Source organism: Sander vitreus, chromosome 16 (assembly GCF_031162955.1).
Source record: "Sander vitreus isolate 19-12246 chromosome 16, sanVit1, whole genome shotgun sequence".
NCBI lineage: Eukaryota > Metazoa > Chordata > Actinopteri > Perciformes > Percidae > Sander > Sander vitreus.
This window is the reverse complement of record NC_135870.1, coordinates 23,005,398-23,028,580: the sequence shown is the minus strand read 5'-3', so window position 1 is coordinate 23,028,580 and position 23,183 is coordinate 23,005,398. Positions and strand designations below refer to the sequence as shown.

General features: G+C 39.9%; 1 protein-coding gene and 1 pseudogene across 2 annotated transcripts; both read right to left on the bottom strand.

Annotated features, from left to right (window-relative positions):
• Positions 1-461: 461 nt before the first annotated feature.
• Positions 462-13,295, bottom strand: LOC144531861 (cholesterol 7-desaturase nvd). The gene is given in 8 exon segments (XM_078272197.1): positions 462-1,001; positions 3,492-3,668; positions 4,684-4,803; positions 5,094-5,219; positions 5,480-5,658; positions 6,624-6,812; positions 12,775-13,231; positions 13,233-13,295. Coding segments are annotated over 8 exon segments (1,473 nt in total). The 3' UTR covers positions 462-839.
• Positions 13,296-15,993: 2,698 nt separating this feature from the next.
• LOC144531279 (bile salt-activated lipase-like) lies at positions 15,994-21,528 on the bottom strand (annotated as a pseudogene). Its single transcript, XR_013503208.1, has 11 exons — positions 21,391-21,528; positions 20,785-20,932; positions 20,519-20,638; positions 20,203-20,400; positions 19,921-20,051; positions 19,436-19,543; positions 18,175-18,289; positions 17,374-17,560; positions 17,020-17,223; positions 16,374-16,583; positions 15,994-16,248 (listed from the first exon to the last, which is right to left on the bottom strand). The product of XR_013503208.1 is annotated as a bile salt-activated lipase-like (transcript).
• Positions 21,529-23,183: the final 1,655 nt, after the last annotated feature.

Genomic DNA, 23,183 nt, shown 5'->3' with positions numbered 1-23,183 from the left:
TAACCCACATCACACAGACAGACAGAAAACAAGATTAGCTTGCTGTTCTTAAGCACAAGACTGTTACTGGTTATGTATGTATAACAGTATTCGCATATTGCAGGGTAAAATGGCTTTGTGGTCTTCTTAGTATTGCTTGCTTTCTGTATTAGCACTGGTTCATCAAAATCTTGTAGGCACTTAAAGCTGGAAAGTCATATTATCTCCTTCAATAAGACTTATTAAAGGAGGTTATACGGTTTACCAGGGTACAAGCGGCCGAAATGGGTTTCCTCAGGAGGATGGCTGGCGTCTCCCTTAGAGATAGGGTGAGAAGCTCAGTCATCCATGAGGAACTCGGAGTAGAGCCGCTGCTCCTTTGCGTCGAAAGGAGCCAGTTGAGGTGGTTTGGGCATCTGGTAAGGATGCCCCCTGGGCGTCTCCCTAGGGAGGTGTTCCAGGCACGTCCAGCTGGGAGGAGGCCTCAGGAAAGACCCAGGACTAGGTGGAGGGATTATATCTCTAACCTGGCCTGGGAACGCCTCGGGATCCCCCAGTCGGAGCTGGTTAATGTGGCTCGGGAAAGGGAAGTTTGATGTCCCCTGCTGGAGCTGTTGCCCTCGCGGCCCGACCCCGGATAAGCGGCCGAAGAAGAAGAAGAGATGGTTATACGGTTTAACTTAAGTTTCAGGCTTTTAAAAGAGCCCCATCCCACAAACAAATCAGGTCTCCATTCCTCCTTTAATTTATTACTGTAATCAATCGTGGACTCCCTCCGATTACCACCTGACACCTCTGATTAATGTCAACCCTGACCTGACATCTTCTCTGCTGATCTCTCCACTTTTAGTTCAGGGAGGTCAGAAGTCCAACGTGTCACACTGGTATTGCAGCCGCGGGCTGTTCTCGCTGTAGAACTGACTGTACCAGCGCCTGTGCTTCTGGATGGCTGAGTCTTCCTTCACCAGGAGAGGCTTGGAGATGTACTTCTTATTGTTCCAGATCATCACATCGCGCTCAAACTATAAACACAAGAAGAAAACAGGAGACGGTCACTGGACAGAGTTTCACATTATGATTTAAAAAAAAAAAAAAAAAAAAAAAAAACATGATTCATTATAGGTTTGTTTTACAACTTCAAGTCCATTAGAAACTAGGGCTGGGTATTGTTTTAAAAATAGCATACCGGTACTGAGACCAATACCGTGACTTTGATACTGGTTCCTAACTGTCTTCCTTTCTGTCATTTTTTCGATACCAATTTTATAAAACAAAAAGAAATTACAACATTACACATTACGGCACAAATCTTTGTATTTATTTTTCAGCTCCTACTACGTGAGCCCCGTCTCTCAGTGTAACGTAGAGTTTTTCTCTACGATGTCTAACGTTAGACAGCCAATCACCAGCATTATTAGATCTTGGTAGAAGCATGCTGCATGCTTATTGGCTCACTGACGCTGATGAGAGTTACTCCTTAGGTATTGAAATTGGGTATTGAATGACGAGGCATTTTTCAATACTCTCGGTGCCTAAAAAGTATTGAATTTGGTACCCAGCCCTATTAGAAACATGTTGTTGTTTAATCCGAGCACTTCTTCCTCTATCCTCATTTACTTCCCCTGAGCACTTAATAATCAAACAGGTGGCACAGTTAAATGGATTTGACAAGGGAACAGACTTTCACTTAAATAGGACTAAGAATGAAATAATAATTTATAAAGCAATTTGTATTTTTCACTGTCTCATTGCAATCATTTACTGTAATTTGTCAGCAGGGATTTCTGTGTCGCTGATTAAATTAGTTAGTTAGTCCATCAGCTGCTGAGATTTGGCATTTTGGTCCACACTCAAGCTCTACCTCTGGAAATGCCCCCTATAATTGAGTTTCCTGAGGTGGCTCTTTAAGTCAATGCCACACGCAGAAACAAAATGACCAAATAATTGAATTCAATTATTTTAAGTTACTCTTGAACTTGAAACAATTAGGTATGTAACACTTCAAAACATTTCAGAAGGGCTGTAGAAAATGAAAGACGCTGACCAAAACGTGTCTCAAAACTAGATATTAAATATTTTATTTTAGTATCAAAAACCTGGTGATAAATAACCTCGTTCTTTTTTCAGGTAGTTTCTTATTTAAAGGGGTAGTTCGGATCGTTTGAAGTGGGGTTGTATGAGGCACTTATCCATAGTCAGTGTGTTAGCTACAATAGATGGTGGTTGGCACCCCCCACTAGTTTGGAGAAGCAGGCAGGAGTGCCGACACGGAAGCTAATCAATGTACTGCTGTTGATTCAATTCTAAAATGTAAGTCTGCTTCATCGTACAGTCACGTTTTCTTTGAGGGGGAAACACAATCCTCATCTGCATCTGTCATGTTTACTGTATTATTTGTACTGTTTATCTTGGCAATCTAACTGATAAACTTACTTTGGTTAAATTCTTTAGGCAGTTTTAGTGTGGACCCACCCATTACCATCCCGAAAAAAATACTTTGATCTTTGTCATTTGAGCCAACTTAATAGTTATCTTTTTGTTAAATCAATGACTGTGTTTTTTCCGTTTATCACACAGCTAATTATCAAGTTTAACAAGGGCTATTTACACCTTTTCTGTGACTGTGTGGTGTTATTTCTTCTGTTAGCAATGAGGACGCAGAATTAAACCAAAAGGCAGAGTGGGAGGCAAACGCACACAATGATCTCTTCACATCAGAGCAATCTTGAACAATAAACGTGTTACTAATAAATTAACAGTGATCTAACAGCAGCAGGGGCGGAGAGAGGGGGTCTCTTCTGGGGCTCCAGCCCCGAATCTTTTAAGGTTTTAAAAATACCTTCAACTTTGTGTCATTTGCCCTCAGTCTCTCTGACTGGACCGGTAAATCAACAGAGCAAAAGTTCTGTTACTGGGGAAATATCACCATTCATTCTGTGAACTCTAATAAGATTTTTTTCAAGAATAGCAATGCTGTTTAAAAATAGAAACATCAGATCATTTTTGCAACTTTTTAGGTGGCAGGACTGAAAATGAGTCATCCTCAACATATGGTGTGTTCTGGTTTCAGAATGATGAAGACAGTTGGAGAACAATTAGATACAAAACAGGATGTAGGCTCTACAGGATGATTCTTTTCCTCGGCAACTATCGTGTTTTGCCCAAATGACTTACAGATTCAGGCATTCTATTATCTCAAATATCTTGAAAGATAGTGCATGTAGCTGCCATAAATGGAGCATGCTGCCGGATCCCACCTATAGTTTGGGCTTAGCCCTGAATGTTAACAACGTCTGGCTGCACCCCTGGACAGTATGTACACTATTAATGCAGTTTAACTGCTTTGTAAGTTTTGCTGTATACCCCAAAATACCTTATTATATTATAGCGCGTGCTGACAGTAGGTTGAAAGTCCATAGACTGAACTGTACAGTTAATGTGCTACAAATCCAAACAATGTGACAATGAAGGACCATGTGACAGTGATAGGAGAAGGTAAGTGTGTACCGCACCTGAATGCACTCTGCTTTGAGGATGAATTTGGGCACCAGTGGTGGGATGTTAGACTGATAGTAGATGGTGTGGGAGACACACTGCAACAGAGGCTCCACTGGAGTCACACAGTGCAAGATAACACCCCGGCCCAAGAAACTGTGTTCAAACTGCAGGAACACCACTCCTGGACCCACCTGAAACACACACATGTATGATCACTGCAACGTGTAGATTACATTTACATCAATTTAAGTTGGTAGTCAAATATATTTTGATTTATTTTACATCAAGCCCATTTTACAGAATCTAATGCTTAAAAAGCAACCGTGTGTTGATCAGACCTGAATGCTGATGATTTATTGAAAAATAGTCTTGCATAGCCAGTAATATTCAGTTGGTTGTCATATACAATTTCACCGCTAGATGGGAGAAATTCTTACACAATGTAGCTTTAAAAAATGCCGCCAAGGGGTCCTGACCAGGCGGCCATATCATGAGTTGTGGTGTTTTTTGCATCAGACCAGCAGTTTTCTCAGCAGTATGAACACTGAGTTCTGTCCACCGATGTTCTACATTGGAGATTGTTGGAGGCTTTCAGTCCTGCTGGTTTTTTAATAAACAGCTCACGTCCTTTGGGCTCTGTACGGTTTTCATCAACACATATCCTTTGACACAGCCAGAAGCCATGTTAATGTTAACTTTTCATCTAATTCAACAGCTCTGTGCTCTTGAGTTGAGGTACACTAAATACCCTAGATAGTTATAATGTATCTTTTTAATAAACTGTCTGTACACTTACAAAATTCTCAGTGCTTCGGTTTGCATGTAGGGACCCTCATTATGCTACCGTTTAAGTGTGGTGCTATTTTGAGCCTTGTTAGTGGTATAAAATAGTGATTTACCAAGTGCCCTGAAAGCTAGCGTTAGCAGGTAACCACCGGTTTTGCGGTAGGTTGTTTAAAACTAGAGACGCATTCAATTTGCATGAAAACATGTCCCACAGAACGTTCGACTCGGTACACATATGTTATTAACCCCTAGGTTCATTTTGCGCCGGAATTGTCCTTTAAAACGTATCAATGTGGGTGAAATCCATTTTAATTTAATGGCACGATTGATTTGATTATTGCTTTGTGTCAATATAATTTACAAATCAATCAACAGGGAATTGTGTACAAACTGCAATGCTACTTTGAACGTGTACTGTACCTGTCTGGCCACGACACAAATGTCCAGCAGAGGCCAATGGCATCCAAACACAATCAGCGCATGTTTCACCAACATCTGAGAACAATGTTTGTTGGGCTCTGGCTCTGGTTCCCATTGAACCTTGAATGAACACACATTTATGCATACACACAAACAAAGCACATACAGTGGCATTCAGACACAGAAGTACTTTCAATAATACTTCATCCTCCCGAAATAAATATATTCCATCTAAAATCTAAATACCATTAAATAGCATAAAATGGTTGGCATGGCTTAAAACAGTATGTTGAGTGTTTCCTACGCGTTTTAAGATTTAGAACTCATTTGGCATCCCTGAAACGTTGAGGATTGTAAAAGCACCATCACAACATGGTGTGTAGCATCTTTTAGCTTAGCAAGATTCTTACCTTCCAGTCATGCCGCACAAACTCCCAGGTTTTGCTGTTGGTGTAGCGCAGATCTACTCCACTTAAAATGCCCGGCGTGTGCAGGTGAGCGAGGTGGGCGATGTCTGCTGCATTTTCAGGGATCTCCTACAGGGAGCAGAGGTCACCATGAGCACATTCTCTGCCTGTGGCGCTTGATACTGAATTTATTTACAACTGAAAGTAAACCATTGGGAGGAAGCCAATGGTCAGCCACTGTGAGAGGCGATGTTTCTTAATTCTAAACAACTGAGCACTTATGAAAAAGTAGAAACACCTGATAAATTGGTTTTCAACTTCAAACAAACTAAAACCTCTTCATGCTGCGTACATAAAAAACACACACACACACACACATATGAACCTACCTCTATGTGAGCGTTGATAAAATGTTCTGTTCTGCCCCGATAGACCCACTCGCCCTTTGTAATTTCCTGCTGCTCTGGAACGCTCCACTGAGGATCTTCTTTATCACAGTGAAACCAAACCAGGATCTGCCTGTTGACCTCACAGCTGGGCCAGCAGCGCACCTTGGCGAACTCTGGCACTGAATGACAAATGAAACCCAAATCTGAATCATACTCTTTCAATCAATCAATCAATCTCTTTCGGCTTCACCACTTTTTACATACGACCAATACACAATGCTATTGTTTAATATTTAAACACTATATTACCATCATTTAAAGTCAATGTATTAACTGAAGATATTCATGCTCCCCAGAAGATGAAACATTTCCATTAGTTGCACTCTGTCAGCTTTCCTCTGGTGCCATCCTCTAGCCAAATTGTACTCAAGCTAATGTCCAAATTTGAACAAAATATGTCCAGATTTTCTGTAAATATGCATGTTTTTATTTCTTAATATTGTTGACCCCTTAACCTTTCTGCAAGCACCACCGTTTGGCCCATTTCCTTTTCAATTGCACACAAAACATATTTGCATCTCTTCGGCAACACAGGCTGAAATGTTAGGGTTGGGTGTAGACATTACATGTCTGCCACAAAGTGTCCTGTAGCACTACCCTCAGGAAAAAATCTGCATTTTACTGCAGAGCTTGTTAGTTTAGCTTGTAAAATCCACCAACTCTTTTCATCCGCTTTTTACTTTATCACTAACTCCCCTTTCGTTTCAGATCATGCTACCTCATCTGACCTTGCAAACAACTCATTCCCCTCACTTGGTTCCCCTGCTCCTCACCTGCAGCCCATTCCCTCACTAGTCTCTCAGCAGACACACCTGTCCACTCGCACTCGGCCCCACCAGATTATATTGTGTGTTGCTGCACAAGTTCTCCAGCGTTACTTGTCTGTATTTGCATGAGCTACCTGTTCTGACCCTGCTTGCCTGTTATTTGGACCTTGGATTCTGCCTTCCCATCTTTGGATTTGTTAGCCTGTGTGACTGATCTCTTGCGCTGTGTTTCATCAGGGGTTGAACATGCCCTCCTTCACTTCCCCTCAGCAATTTTTGTAGAATAAAAAACAGTGGACACTACCTTTAGTTCATACCTTTTTCTGCATAGGGGATCCTCACACACTTGCCATCATTCCCCCGAAACTGCCATCCATGAAATGGGCACTCTATGCAGCTTCCCACCACCCGTCCTCCCACAGCCAGATTGGCACCCAGGTGAGGGCAGTAGGCATCTACCACGTAGGCCTTCCCATCCTGGTCCCGAAACACTGCCACCTGCTCACCTAGGGCCATTAATTACAGTAGGGACAACACATTAACATTTTCATGACTGAGCTGACACTTTGGAATACAATGGTAATGTAATAAAATGTAGGATGTGACATTATGTGCAAGATTTAACACTTTTTGTATGTGCAATTGTAATGACTCAGTATAGTTGTGCCTCTCTACAGAGTATCACCATTGACAAATCCACAGAAAAAAACAGCAAATTGTTGTAAATGAGAGGATAAACATACAGCAACCATCCATGCAAATTATAGATTCCTCAGAACAATGTTCCTCCAAATTCTTTTTTATTGTGAAACCTGCACATAGAGCAATCATTCCTGAAGACACTGACATGATCTTTATTTAAATTATAAAGATGGCTGTCACAAACTGGCCCAAAAAACATTTTATTTTGAAACAAATTATTTTTTAAGTTTTTTTCAAAAAATAAAATGTCTTAACATACATCCAACATATTATTAGCTAACTTAAATTAGCCAATTTGGGGGGAAAAAAACAATAATAATAGGCTTACTACCCTGGAAGGTAGTCACTAAGGTAGCCATCAGCAGATATAGTTAATCCTAAGGATTCACTGTGCTACATGTATGTATAACATTAAAACATGATTTATAAAATCATGCCAAAAAGTATTATTTTATTAGCTTAGAATTCTATGGACTAAAAAGGTATGTATAAAGGCTTTAGGCCACCCACACGGGTTTGTAAGCCTAGTTTGATATGCAACTTCATTTTATACAATATATGTAGTAGGGGGTCCCTGCTCCAGCTCTCTCAGTTATGGGGTCCTAAAAAACGTTGAAGACCCCTGCTTTAGATAATTACACTTGGCCTGGTCAGATTAGGTTCCAGGGATTCATTACAACTGCAGTTTAGTAGGTATTGGGACCCACTTTTGAACAGTGCATGTCAAGAATGAATCAGTGCTCAGTCAGACACCTAATTGACCTTTGGCTGGCCCAGTGTTGAGATTGCTCCCAGATTAGCACAGGCTGGGCCACTGGTTAGAAGTAACCGCTGAGCTAGCAGTGACTAGTCAGGTTACTCCCAAGTAAAAGTCTTAAGAAATCTAAATGACAGCACAGATGTCTCCAGACTGCTGTGGGTCAGCAGAACTGAACCACAGTGCAATGTGTGACAGCAGCATAGGGGGAAAAGACACACTAGGCGGAATTGAATATATGATGTAAATCGATTTCTGCAGAGGAAAGTTAGGGGTGAAAAACTGCAGTCATTCACAGCAGGATGCAGATCCTGAAGGTGGCAAAGTTGTATTTTGGGACAAGAGGGCAAGTAAGAAGACCAGAGGGTATGTAGGAAAAATACAGCTCCGACTACTGTATATTAAGCATCATGGACAGAAAGGCATTTACGTTCTCTGGGGAAAAACACAGTTTATGCTTCATTTATTGTTTTGCAACAGTAGAACCCCAGTATTGTCTGGCAATCCCTCATCCCCACTTTGGCAACCACTGATCTGCATCATCACATGTTAATTGTGTAGGAGCTATAATAATTTGTTGTACTGGTGCTGGCTGTAAATCTGATATACAGAGCAGCCAATCAGTCAACATGTGGTCAAGATGATCCCTAACATCTATATATATGTGATCATGATTGTAGGACATGATTAAAACCTCTGGAAAAAGCTAATAAGGGGAGTAAATTGGGATTGTTTTAGGAAATTACAAGGCGCTCACACTCCTAACTCGCCAAATACTGACGCTTGGTCAGTGGCCCTCAGCGTCAGATACCGACGCACAACGCACCCTTTGCTGCCTGTATGGGATGCACCGGGTGGCTTAAACAACAGGACTTTCACCCAGGAGAACTGGGTTCGTGTCCCATTCTCGTCCCACGTGTCACTTAAACGTACATGTTTTAACCCCACCTACCATATTTTTATAACCCTAACTAATTGTCCTGCATGTTACATTACATTATTACATGTCATTTAGCTGACGCTTTTATCCAAAGCGACTTACAATTGCTATATGTCAGAGGTCGCACTCCTCTGGAGCAACTACGGGTTAAGTGTCAGGGACACATTGGTTGATGTATTGCAATGGGATTTGAAACCAGACCTCCCACACCAAAGGCATGTGTCATATCCATTGCCCTATCACCACCCATCACTTAAACGTACATCTTTTAACCCCGCCCACTGTCTTTTTTTAATACCCTAAGTGGTTTTACCCTGCACGTTGAAAAACGACACCAGGGGTCCCGACTCTGAGGGTAAAAAAGTGACCCAAGGGGTCCTGACCAAGTGCGTAAAAAAAAAAAAATGACGCCAAACGGGTACCCAGAGCATTAAACAGTGATGCCAAGGGGTCGTGGCGTCAGTATTTGACGAGTTGGGAGTGAGAATGTGTTGAAAATTACTGCAGTAAGTTGAAAACTATTTGACATCATCGAGTCAATCTATTAATCTTATTAGGTATTCATCATTATTATTATTCTCTGGTTGTCAAATGTGAGGATTTGCTGCTTTTCTCTGTTTTATATCTTCATTGAATTAAATTGAATATCTTTGTGTTTTGGATTTTTGCTCACGTAGAACAAGTTGAAGACGTCACCTCTGGGAACTTGCTGTGATGGACATTTTTCACAACTGTTAAACTATTTATTGGATTAATTATAACTAATTTAATTGAAAGAATAGCTGATAGATTAATAGGTGATAAAATACTGTAAGTTGCAGCTGTAGTGTATGCCGATTCACTCTGCAAGAACAGGTGTTTTATTTTATTTTTTTAACTGGTGGATATCTTTTCCAGGTAGAAAACCTTTCATATAGTGTTTGTGTATTTATGGCAGGTGATTCGACTGAAATATGAAAGCACCACCTGCTCTTTGAAACCTTTTTGAACTCAAACTCAAAGAAACTCCCTGAAGAGATCAAACAGCCCGCCACATATCGACATGAGAACAACAAATCTAAAATGGGAAACGCGTATCTGTTTTAAATAAATCACATATCGGTGTGTGAAATAAATGTAAGTTTTGTAACAGAGTTGCTACATATCAAGCAGCGCGGAGACATAAAATGTGACATGTTAAAAGCTTTAAAATTGTGAATGATGAGTTGTCATGAGACCTGATGCAGATTGGCTGTCAGATCACATTAAACACAAAGTGTTTCTCTTCAAATCAAATCAATCAATCAATCAATCAATCTTCATAATAGAGACTTAATAATTTACTGGGATTCATTTGATTTTAAAGAGATGATGATGTTAAAGATTTGGTTATAAAGATTTTAGGACCGCATGAAATGTAGCCACTTAGTGTTTGAATGATGAGGATATCACCTACATATACAGTGGCACTCATAGGTTTATGAACCCATGCTAAAGTTGACTAAAAAGAGGAATAAAAAAATCATCTTTTGAAAATTTATCTTAATGCCTTAATTAAAAAAATGAGGAAAAATCCAACCTTTAAGGACACCAATTTTCTTTGTGAATGAATAATGTATCATAAATAAATAAATGTTCTTCCTTAAAATACAGGGAGAATAAGTAAGTACATCCCTATGTTAAATTCCCATAGAGGCAGGCAGATTTTTATTTTTAGAGGCCAGTTATTTCATGGATCCAGGATACTATGCATCCTGATAAAGTTCCCTTGGCCTTTGGAATTAAAATAGCCCCACATCATCACATCCCCTTCACCATACCTAGAGATTGGCATGGGGTACTTTCCATAAAATCATCTCTCAATGCAAATCAAACCAGCTATTAGGCTAACTGAAATAAAACCATGCCAATCTCACGATACATTATTAATTCACAAAGAAAATTGGTGTCCTTAAAGGTTGGATTTTTCCTAGCTTTTTTTAATTAAGCCATTAAGATCAATTTCCAAAAGAGGATTTTTTAATTCCTCTTTTTATTCAACTTTAGCATGGGTTCATAAACTTATGAGCACCACTGTATTAATGATAAAATGACTGAAGAATGTTAAACTTTATGTTTGCTGCACTTTAGGATTTATCTCTGTATCATTTTAAACCAGACCTTTGAAGACATCCCCTTAGATCCGGGAAGTTATAATTTCACTTTTTTTATGACATTGTATAGCCTCGAGAAAAACAATCAGTGAAAAAGATTATCCAGGAATCAGCAGATTGATTGATAATCAAAAGAATCGTTAGTTGCAGCTTTACTACAATGATGTAATCATTCAATAAATACTACTTCCATCTCCATGACGCCTTTAAATCAAACAAGCAGTTAAAAACTTGAATGAACTGAAACAATGAGGCTTTGTTCCAAAAGACGAGTGTTACTAAGCACCTTGAACCCTAAACTAATCTAACAAAGACAGTAGGCCATTGTTGTTTAAGTGTATGCTTTAACTACCAAAAAACTTTGTAACATGATCTTGTCTCTCCCATCCTGGCAACTGAGCCTCAATACACTGCTACCTGAGACAGGACAACAGAGACCAGGTGACATGACAAATGTCAGAGTGATAGAGAGGCCAGAAGTGACAATTAAACCCTAAAGAAGTGAACATGTGCTAGTTTTGCTTTCCGGAAAAGGCAAGTTAAGCCTTATGCTAACCTTGGCCGTGAGCTTTAGCTGCAGCCGCTAGCCATTGGCTACAGTTAGCAGAAGGCTAAACAATAAGCAACATTTTCAATCCATCCTCTGAAACGCTTTGCTGATATTGACGCGTGGTTTATTGCGTTTATTGTCAGACTGTCTTTTAGAGTTTCTTTTGATATGTGTAGGTCTGTCTTACTTTTTGGGGTTGCTTTGCAGTGTAGGCAGTTGTTGCCAATGCTGGAATAGCAACTTTTTCTGCAGGATTACCACCATTGAATCAGGATTTCATCATCCAAAGTGACGTGCACACGCATCTGCGTTTGTACGTAGTAGAGCCAAAGGAACACCCTCTCTCTGAAATGACCTGTGATTGATCTAAAGTCTCCAATCACCTGATGGATTTTCTCATGCCTGAAAACAGAGCCAAGTGGAGGTGCAGAAGTCTAGTTATCTCTCAGACCACTTGAATTACAAGATGCTGAAAGATTGTTATGGAATGTTTGCCCAACGAGGCCAACTACCTACCGAGGCTTTTATTAAAATATATCTTCAAAGAATAATCATAGGGGATCATCTGTATGACAATAGCCCCCTCCTACCGTCCTGAATTGTAATGTATTCATTCTTAAAATCATTTAAAAACGAACGCATTAACTGAGGTAGATGTCAATGGAATGATAATTGTTTTAGTCAAGTAAAAACATTTGATCTTCTGTGCACATGAGAAGTATACTATTTTGTTTAGAATGAATGTTCTTGAGCTTACTATGGTAGCTGATTTGATTGACATTACACATTTACATGACTACTTTTTGAAAGTTAAGCAGTAATCTTTATTATTATCCAGATCAGTTATACTGGACTCTGACTCTGAAGGGGTACCTTAATTATCTTGTTTGGAGACACTCACAGCTATTGACACTGCCTGCAATAAAACCTGTGCATTAAATCTGGTGCAATCATGAACTCAGAGTCACATTTTAACACTTCAAACAAACATCTCCTAGCAGTTCACTAAACTCACCTGTCTGCATCTCACATCTAGCTGAGGGCTTATATGACATCACACTGCTATCAATGCCTGCTGCAACAGGGGTGCAGTCAGTGTCAGCATCTTTACAATCTGTCCCACTGCTGGGCCATTTGTCTGACATCACTTATCTGCTGAGGTTTTTTGAACTTACCTTCACACTTTAATTATGTTACAAAAATATGTCTATATTTTCCCGCAAATCAAAATACAACTTACTATTGATATTTGAGTGGCTTATGTGTCATTGTTAAGTTACCCACTGGTCGTCATATATGTCCAGCATTCACTTAATGCGTCACAACTTGGTTACTTTAGTTATTGCAGGGCCTAGGTGGCTAACGCAACCGCCACTTATTACCATACCTAGAACAGATACACTTTTGACCTCGCTCCTCTTCAGCATGTGTGAGTCCAGCACTCGGTACCAGCCGTTCGGATAGACCGGAGGCAGCTCTCCGGTTTTCCTCCTGCGGCGGACCTCGTTTGCCGCCTGGGCTCTGGACCGACCGTCCTCGGCGATGTATCCCACATCATCGGGCCCCCTAAGCAGCTCCAGGGGACTGAAGAGCAGCCCGTGCAGCCAGCCAATGGCGAGGAGGGAAACCCCGGCGATGATGCAGACCACAGCCCGCGCGAGCAGCCCCGTTTCCCTCCATATAGGGTACCCGTTGCCTACTGAGTCCAGCAGGTCTCCGCTTTGCATGATAAGCATTGCACCTACCCCCAGCCCAATAATTACAGCCACCTTCCAAGTGGACATGCTTTGATATCCTGTGTCCGGTGCGGCTCTGTGGTGTCCCTGTCTTTCTCGGCTAGTTTACCAGGAGCTTCCAGAGAATATGACATGTGTCATCGATATGTAGGTGCCTTGGAGACGAGCTCATCCCGCTTTTGTTTAAGCCCCACCTAGGGTTGGCACTGAGCAGAACTTTTATTTGGGGGCCCCCTCTTTTCTCTCTGCCGCTATTAGCCTACCTGTATTTAGCCTTACTTAATTAGATTACATTAGATCAGAACAGCTCAGCTGCAAGTGTTTTCAAAGTGGACTTATTTAAGGGTGATCCTCACTTGTTCCATAAAAACATAGATTCTTTCAGACTGCATAGTAGCCTACAACTGATTTAATAATATTAACACATTGGTCTTGACTTATTGCACTGTTCCAAAACCAGACAATAAAATTGATTAAATTAGTTTAATGGCAAGTTCAGAATCAAACACAAATGTATGTAACTTTTGCAATATAAGAAAGTCACGTAACCTCAGCAGCATCCCATAATTCAATGTTAAATACCCTACTGTCACCACTTGGTTATTTGCACTGTAAGATAAAGGAGGAGCAGCTGTACATACAGTATATAAATACAAATGCCATTGTATCCTGTAGCATTACGATTTCAAACCATAAAAAAACTGCCAAGGGTGTCCACATACTTTTGACCACATAGTGTATGCAGTAGGCTATGTAATATGATCGTATATTGTTAAACAAGGCAAAACCAATCATAGGCATTTTCATTGTTAATACTTAACACACAAGACAAAGTGAGTAAGTGTGCATCATTGTAGCCCTGCACCCATGAAGACAGCATCAACAATTACATACTAAGCAACAGTTGTAATTATTGTGTGTTCTCAGTCCCTGAGTCCCTTAGTTCCTTGTATGCATCAAGGAACCTTTGAAAGATCTTTAATAGCTTCCCTGGTATGCATTACATGTATTAGTTCATATGTTATATATTTTATTTCATTTATAATATTTATTTAGTTTAATGTGTTCTACACGTGAAGAGTTAGGCCATATACGCCTGTATAATTAACCTGTACATAACGTGACTATGCCTGACTCGTGTGCTGCATGCGACCACTTGTAGGCCCTCTTAAATGCAAGATCTCAGACTGTAATGTAATATTGGCTTCTTGCACATATATTTATTGGATTTATAGTAGCTCAGCAGTACATTAATTGCCCAAGATCAATATTTAGTGCAGTGCTGGTAAATGTAGGCCAGTTAGCAGACATAACCAGAGAAAAGGCCAACTGAAATGAGGCAGTCATCCTTGCCCTAAAATAAAAAGTTATTCCCTGAGTAGGAACCAGGAAGATGTAGTCTGTTCTAAACTCATTGATTTTCTTGATGGTCTCCTTGCTGGGGTTTGAGCCACAGGTGGAGGTGTATGTGGAGTAAGCGTTGTCCAAACCAGCCTTGCCCTTCTCCTGAGTATAAGAAGCCAGGAGCCTATTCACATCCTCACGGAAAAATTACACACAATTTAGAAAATAACAATTTGTTAATGCACCTTCCAAATGTGTAAACATTATTGCATTATGCGGTAATTATCTGCATGCATATAACGCAAAACTGCATGCTTAACAAGTTTCCCTCCTCTCTCCCTCTTGACAAAGTTACAGCAGAGTGCAGCAATTAGTTAAAGTGCTCATATTATGCTCATTTTCAGGTTCATAATTGTATTTAGAGGTTGTACCAGAATAGGTTTACATGGATTCATTTTCAAAAAAACACTATATTTTTGTAGTACTGCACATTGCTGCAGCTCCTCTTTTCACCGTGTGTTGAGCTCTCTGTTTTAGCTACAGAGAGAGGACACTTCTGTTCCATCTTTGTTGGGAGTCGCACATGCTCAGTAGCTAGGTAAGGACTACTAGCCAGTCAGAAGCAGAGTATGAGGGCGTGCCATGCTAGCAGCTAGGCGAGCATTATAACGCGTGTTACAAAGTGACGCACGTTCGTCTCTGAAGTAACGGCTGGACTACAATAGAGCTGTTTGGAGCAGTTTGTGAACAGTGTTTTCTGTTGGAGAAGGTAAGTCCCTTTGGGGTGGACTTTGGGCTTTTTCACTTTGTAAACCTATAACATGCACAAAAAAATATATATATAACACAATAAAGGAAAGGGAAAAAGCCAAAAAGCATTATATGAGGAACCCCCACTAGAGGGCATGTTTTCCATTAAGACTATATATAAATCTGTATGTCACTGCAGGTAGATTTGGAGAAAATCATACATACACTCTCATGTGGCACATTGTCAAACACCTTATGGAAAATTAACATTAACATCTAGGAGATGTAATCCATGTCTGTATCAATATGTTTTGTTAATGCAGATCTGAATCCAAATACAGATTAAAAAATAAACAATTTTTTTTTGTTATTGAAAAAATACACATTTAATAACACATTTAGAGAAGTGGGTGGCCTCAAAGCAGAGGTAATCTCTTTCTGAGTGCTTTCAGTCTTCATTTGGCTGGTGTTGGGGTTTGTTTCTACTTGGCTGTGATTGGTTGTATATCAAGTGACTTTTTAATCACATTCAACTACATACCTTATTTAAGCTTTAATGTTTGGGATGTTGAATTAAAGGCTGATGGCTGCAGTATGTTAAGGTCTTCATATGACGTGGGTGGGAGATTGTGTCATGTCTTATTTATTTATTTATTATGAGACAAACTCTTTTGCTGACTCATTAAACATCCACTGGCGATGAAGGCTACTCCTATAGGAAGGTATTCAAGTTGAACCATTTATACAAAAAAAGCCCCTGACAGATCTATTTTTAACTCATAAGGTTTATTGTACACACTCTCTTTTATTTGTATTTTTGGTGTATTTTAAATGAAGAAAAAAAAATGCATCACTGAGCATGTGATGGGAGGCTGGGAAGGGTGCTGGTCCAAAGGTGGACAAAACGCTGCCTCATTTCCTGTCCAATGGAGCTCTCATTCATCTTAGCATTGATGTCCAGGAACTGCTGTCCAGTGATGGTGAATTCAGGCCAAGTCACAGGCACCTTTAGGTTTCCTTTGTTTGGGTTTCTGTAAAAAAAAAAAAAAATTTAAAAAAAAAATGAAGTAGAGGAAGAATCCATTAGTTTTGTAGTAAAATAATCCTCAAGCTGTTCAAATGTTACAAAGTTGCACATGCATGCAAAGTGTTTTACCCAGTTCTGGCGAAGTTAGTCCAGTAGGCAATAAAATAGCCAGACAGGTCTCTCTGTCTGTCCCCATAAGCCTTTGGCGTGGTAAAGGGTTTGCCAAACACGTACTGCAGGTCATCAGCGTGATCGGCCCCCACCCAGTCCTGGTAGGGTTTGCCTGGTCCAGCCAATAAACTGGGCTCAGACAGCAGGTAGGAGTAGGTACGGCCAGACCTGTTAAAGACCATCACTGTGTGTTTATAGTGTGTATATGTCCGGCATTACAATTGGCAACAACCTGATTATGCCAGTCACAAACTTTGCCCTTACCGTTCAAAGGCACAAAAGGAAAAAAACAATCTTGTGTATAAAAAGTGTATTTTAAAAAATCCTTAATGTTAAAGGGAAATATCAGTCTTATTTCAACCTGGACCCTATTTTCCCATGAACGTGTGTCTAAGTGACTAATGTGAACAAAAACCTTTGAAATTGGTCCAGTATTGAGAGAGAGCGCTGTAAGACAGGCTCAGGTTGGTATTCTAAGTGTCTGACCACATTATGGAAAGATGGCAAAGTCTCATTCTGAAATATCGCGAGTTGAGGTTTCAATGAAAGTCTGCCGTTCCATCTTTAAAATGGCAACTAAAAGAAATCAAGCAGTTGGCCTCACTTGGCATTAGCTGCATGCTGGAAGATGGCGGTCTGTATAGGAACCAGGAAGAGGTAGTCGGTCCCAATATCCACAGCAGTTGTCTTAATGGTGGTCTGGGTGGGTGTAGATCCCCAGTTGGACGAGTATTCGGCAAAGGCAATCTCCAAACCAGCTTGCCCGGTCTCTTTGGTATAAGCAGCAAGGAGCCTCTTTACGTCTTCTCTGCAGGGGAAAATAAGGTAGAGAGCTCTGTTAAGGAAAGGACTCTGCCACTCTGCTGTCTTTGGCCTCCAAATTTCTTCTCTCGCTTTCATTGTTTAACTTTTAAAGCTGTGGGCCAACAAAACATCTCTGAAGACGGATCAGCCTTACACTGTAGTGTCTTGATTCTTGTCACCAAGGGAAGGAATGTCCTTCGAGGTGAACAGATGTCCATCCATGTTATTAACCCCTGCAAGGTAATCCATTTCAGCGGCGTTGTGAAACAAGTTGCCAGGCTGATCAGGGAGGAAGTCTCCATCAACAACAGGAGACAGAGACAGGTTGTTCACAGCGGGATCTGAGAGAAATTGGCATATAATCATATATTGGTAGTTTGTATGTAAAGCATGTCTAGCTCAAAACTACTGTGCAATTGTACTGTGATAAGTCTATTTTGTACTTTATGATGGATTATGAAATCCAAATGTCATAACAGCATGGATGGATTACTGAATGTGCCTACTGGGCAAACCTGCAAAATGGGACTTGAAGAGACACATACAGACTATAAAGAGATGCAAAACAGCTGACAGGAGACACAAAGAGACTCACGACTATGATAAGAGGCACAGAGACACAAAGCAATTACAAAGAGGCTCAAAATAACCACAAAGAGACACACAATAACTACAAACAGTCACAAAACAACTCCAAAGAGACGCTAAATGACTACAAAGAGGGGCATAACAACCACAGACCAAAAAATAACAAGACGACGAAAACAATTAACAAAGTGACACAAATATATGACACAAATGTCAGGGGCCTATTGTCTCATAATAGGCCCATGCTTAAAGGCACCCTACAACTAACTACAACGGAACAATTTTCATAATTTGTGAATATTGGTTATGTAAATGTATTTATTATATATATTCTAAATAAAGTAGTTTGACAGAAAACAATGCTCACAGTCTGGGGAGCCTGGTACGATGATGGGAGTAGCCATGACGAGAGCCACAGCGTCAGTTGATTTCAGACAGGCCTCCATCCTGTCATCAGTGGGGCAGCCCACAGTCTCTGCAACCTGAACACATGGGAATAAAGCAGGTTTTAAGTACACTGGCAGAATGCCTGATCTCAGCTAAACTAAGTGCTTCAGCTCTCCACCACTGATAACAAAAACAGCGAGTGAGTCAGCGAGTGGTGGTAGAATAGGCTGCTATTAGTTAACAACAAACACAACGGTGTAAATATCAGCAGTTTATGCAAAAGTAACCATAGTGTGCTAAAGCCAACAATCTTGTGACAGACTTTACTGACTGATAAACTGGTACAGGCCAAATCTTAGTCAATGAAGCACTGACGGTGCCTAAATTATTCAAGCCCTGTGGAAGTTTTCTTGTTTTACAACATCAAATCTACATTTGATGTTGCTTTTTTTGACACTAATCAACAGGCCCAAACGGAATCTGCAGATTTTTACAATTTTCAGCAGTGATCCAGAATGAAAATCTGCGGAATTTAGCCGACTGTTTTTCTGCTTGGGGACGAGATGTGTTACATTCTGAGTTTTTTTAATTTATTTTTTAGTTCACTTTTTTTATTTGCAGAAAATCTACAAATATTCTGCGTAATTCCACGTCCAAAGATTCTGTGTGAACTGCTTATTGTTGAACACTTTTTGTTGGCACTGATATTTGGTGTAAATGACAATGAAATGAGCTCTGTCTGGTCTCTTTGATAAGTTGGCCTGTTGCACACAGATCACAATAGTATCACTAGCAAGTTAGTCAACCTATTTAGCTACAAAGCTAATAAAAAAAAAAAAAGATATTCACTGCATGCCGTTGTTCATGTAGCAATGTATACGTAATTTTATTATTGAACGTATGTAACATAGTAAAGATTCAATATATCAACAGATGTTATTTATGTCTAACTTCCAATACCTAATACCAGGTTTGGATGTGAAACTATTGTATTAGTCTGTATCTCTACAATCTACTGAGGACAAAAGAAGGATTAACATTGCCATCATTTAATGAGAAAGTGGAGCAATTGTTTAAAAAATTGGAATTTAAGATTAGATAAGCCTTTTATTGATCCCCAGAGGGGAAATTCAGGTGTATTTGAATCCTATTATGAATATAAATTACCCTATAAATGTAAAAGTAGGACTTTTTTCCTGTCAGCAGTGTAGATGGCTCCATGATATGTGACAATGACATACCTCCTCTGCCACCTTGCGGGGGTTCCTGTTCAGTGCCCAGGGGCAGAAGGCAACCCCGCTCTGGGAGATGGCTCTCTTGAACAGCCCTTTGTTGTGGGGGGAGAGAGTCTGTGTAAGAAGACATACACGGAATAGACAATTATTAATTGCAGTTTTGCCTATTTGCATGTTCAGCAGGTAACTTTTGTAAAAATCATATTTGCCGTCTGTCACGATATAGTGACAGTTAAGACAAACTGGTACTTTCTTCACTTGCAATCTTTTAAATTGACAAACATCATTCGTGTAATTAATGGCTCAATTCAAACAGGATCAAAAAATGATTTACATTGCAGCCCGGTTCGCGGCTGCCGGTTACAGCGCTCTCAATACTGGACTGATTTCAAGGATTGTTGTTCACAATAGTCATTTAGACACAAACGCATAGGAAAATAGGGTCCAGGTTGAAAAATACAGGACACTAAGCCAAACCCTAACCCTTTCACCTGGAAGCTGACACTAGCTCCACCCGCAGACTCTCCAAAGATGGTGATGTTGTCAGGGTCTCCTCCAAACGAGCGGATGTTCCTGTTCACCCAGGCAATGGCAGCATGCTGGTCCCAAAGGCCGTAGTTTCCTGAAGTGGTTTTAATACAGACAAATCTGCTGACACACAGGCATCCACAATGCTTTTAAGGACTACCCTACTTTATTCCAGTAATTGAATGTAAAGAACACATCGAGGCTGATAGGAGGTAGAAGAACCAATTTCCATCCACTGCCCTTACCAGGTAAGCGAGAGTCCCCTGTACTGAGGAAGCCCAGGGTGCCCACACGGTATCCCACAGACACCACAATAACATTGCCCTTGTCTGCAATTTCCTGACCGCTGTACAGATAATTGTTGAGAAAATTTGGCCCCATAGAACCACCGACGACGAAGCCTCCTCCGTACAACCAAATCATGACGGGGAGATTTGATGACACTTTGGGTGAAAAAGAGAAGCATTTTATTTTTATATTTGGGGGGTATTTTAAGTACAACTACTGCATCAATGATTCTCACATCCATAAAAAGAAGAAAACAAAGACATAAAGCCATACCATTTTGGCCGTGAGGAACCCATATGTTGAGGTAGAGGCAGTCTTCACTACCAAAACTTGAAGTCTGGAGCATGCTGATCTGAAGACATCTCTGAGTAAACTTTGTTGCCTTCAGTATACCTGCGGATGAAAGAGTATTGATCATTTCTTTGCAGTGATGAATTTGCAAATGAAGTGAGATTTCTACACAGATTTGTTTTAGATTTCTAAACAAATAATGCATTCAAATGTTCAGCTGTGTTTGGTCATATTGGGTGGGAACGCACCATCCCAGCCAGGGTGAGGTTTGGGTTTCTCAAATGTTCCAGGCTTGGCAGCGAAGGGAATTCCTTTGAAAACATCTACGGAGCGGAAAAGATCGAGGCGGATATTCTGGCCCTGAACACCGCCACCTTCTGTTTGCACAACGCCCAGCTAGAGACACAGTCAGAAAAGAGCTTTCAACTTCAATGACAGCCTAAAACAGTAAACAAGTAAATAAAATATATAATAAAAATAAAAATAAAATAGTAAATTGTGACATCGTAAAAAAAGATAACATTATAGTGCATAGTGTGTACATTAAAGACCTATATTGAAAGAAATGTGAACATATCCTTTAGCCTATTTTCCCCTTGATGCATTATAAAATGTTGTTATGAGAATAATTTCGTAATGTTGTTGTTTGTCATTGTACACAGAATGTGCTTTTGAGAAATCGCATTTTTGCAACATTGTTAGAATTTCCCACGTGAGAAATTTGACAGGGATGAAGTGAACTATTTATAAGTGAAGGCAGACACAATTATAACAATTATCACATCCCATCAGTTACAGATATACTACATGTAAATTGTGTATACTTTCAATTACAATTATTGAAACAGACTTACAGAGGCTGCTGCGGCCGTTCCCAGAGACAAGGCAACAGCAAACAGAACCTTCAGTTTCTCCATGGCTGTCCAGAAACCAGTGAATGCCTCACCAGGCCCTTCCGCAAGTGAATGAAAGGTATGTGTAGTTGTTTACATGTGTTATATAACCTCTTATAACCCCTACTGTCACCCTGTGGCAATGATTGGACTAAACCTCTGATGGGAAACAGCCTGGTGTAAATCATGCCATCTGCTGAGTGAAGCAAGATATGACAATCAACACTCAATGCCAGATGTCAACACAGAAGCAGATACGCATTTTACAAGGCTATAAGAATGTGGTTTTCTTCTTTGATATTAGGAGTAAAATGTTGATCATACAGTACAGTGTAGATGTCCACATATTGAGGGCCAATTAACATATGGACGAGAGAAAGCCCAGCAGTTCCTCGTAAGGTGGCTATGAAATATATGCTTCTGTTGACTCACAAAAACAGGTGGAACGATTCACAGATTAGTTAATAACACACGGTTTGAGATTAGATAAAACTTCAGAAATAACCACGTACATCTGAAGTGCTCCTATTGGTTAAATGTATTTGACCTAGATTTTTACAAGCCACCTTGTCACAACACAGACGCTTCTCCGTCGATAGATATTATAAACACTGTAGGACAAAATACAACACAAAACAGGAGAATTTGGAACAGGTTTGGGAAATCCCTATATACGTACACTTCTCACATTGAGGATGTATGCGTATTACTGTTGTTTTTTATTACAAAAAAACATTTAAATTTTCAATAACATTTTGCTTATTTGTATACTGTTTAAGTAATATGCACAACCAACTTCAGTAATACTTTTGTACACCATAAATGTCTTGTATTGGTAGCTATATGAGATAATTATTAGTGTTGTAGTGAATAAAACTTAATGTGGGCATTGACTTCCTACTGTTGGGGTATTGGTGTGTTCAATTAGTAATAGTTTTAAGTATAACAGGCTACTGAACAGTTCCTTTATGCAAGTAACTGTATAATTCACAAAAGTTTGTTATTTTCTGTTTCTCCTGGGTTTAACATAGTTAAAAAGCAGACAAATCTAAATGCATTCACGGAGACAAGATTATGTGTCAACAATAAGTCGGTAGCACCTTTTTAATAACTCTTCTACTAGACTTCCTCTAGTATTTCCAGAATTGCCGACAAAAAAAAAACACTTGTGGCAGGACTTTAGTTGGTGATGTTAACACGCTGTTTGCAGTTAATTTTCTAACTGCTCAGGATATATTTAGCTACTAACTACATCTAGCTAGCTAGCTCTACTTATTTTCTGAGTTTTAGCAGTCAGCAGACAAGTGAATGTTAGCGGTCTAGCTATGCTGGCTTTGAAATGTGTTAAATTGCTGTTAGCTGGTTGTCCCAACCTAGTTATTTTATCATATATTACAAATAAAACAAAGTTAAATTCCTGTTCCTTGTATGAAATTATGTGTAACAGAAGAAAATAGCTCATCCACGGTTGAAGGATAGGACAAACGGCAATAAGTTAGCTTATTTAGCTTCGTTAGCTATAGCCTAAGTTAGCCAACATAAGTCAAACTTGCATAACCTTCACTTAATTTTCTCAATAATCTCAATTGAGTAAATTAAAAACAGCCTCACCTTTTTTTCTTTGTCAAGTGTCCATGTCATAACAGTGATAACAACCTCTAAAGGCCTCATTTTGAAACTGGTCAGGGCTCTTTTCTGTCCTGATTCAGAAAACTAGCTAATGTATTTGGTGAAGACAGCTCTTAATTTGCTTC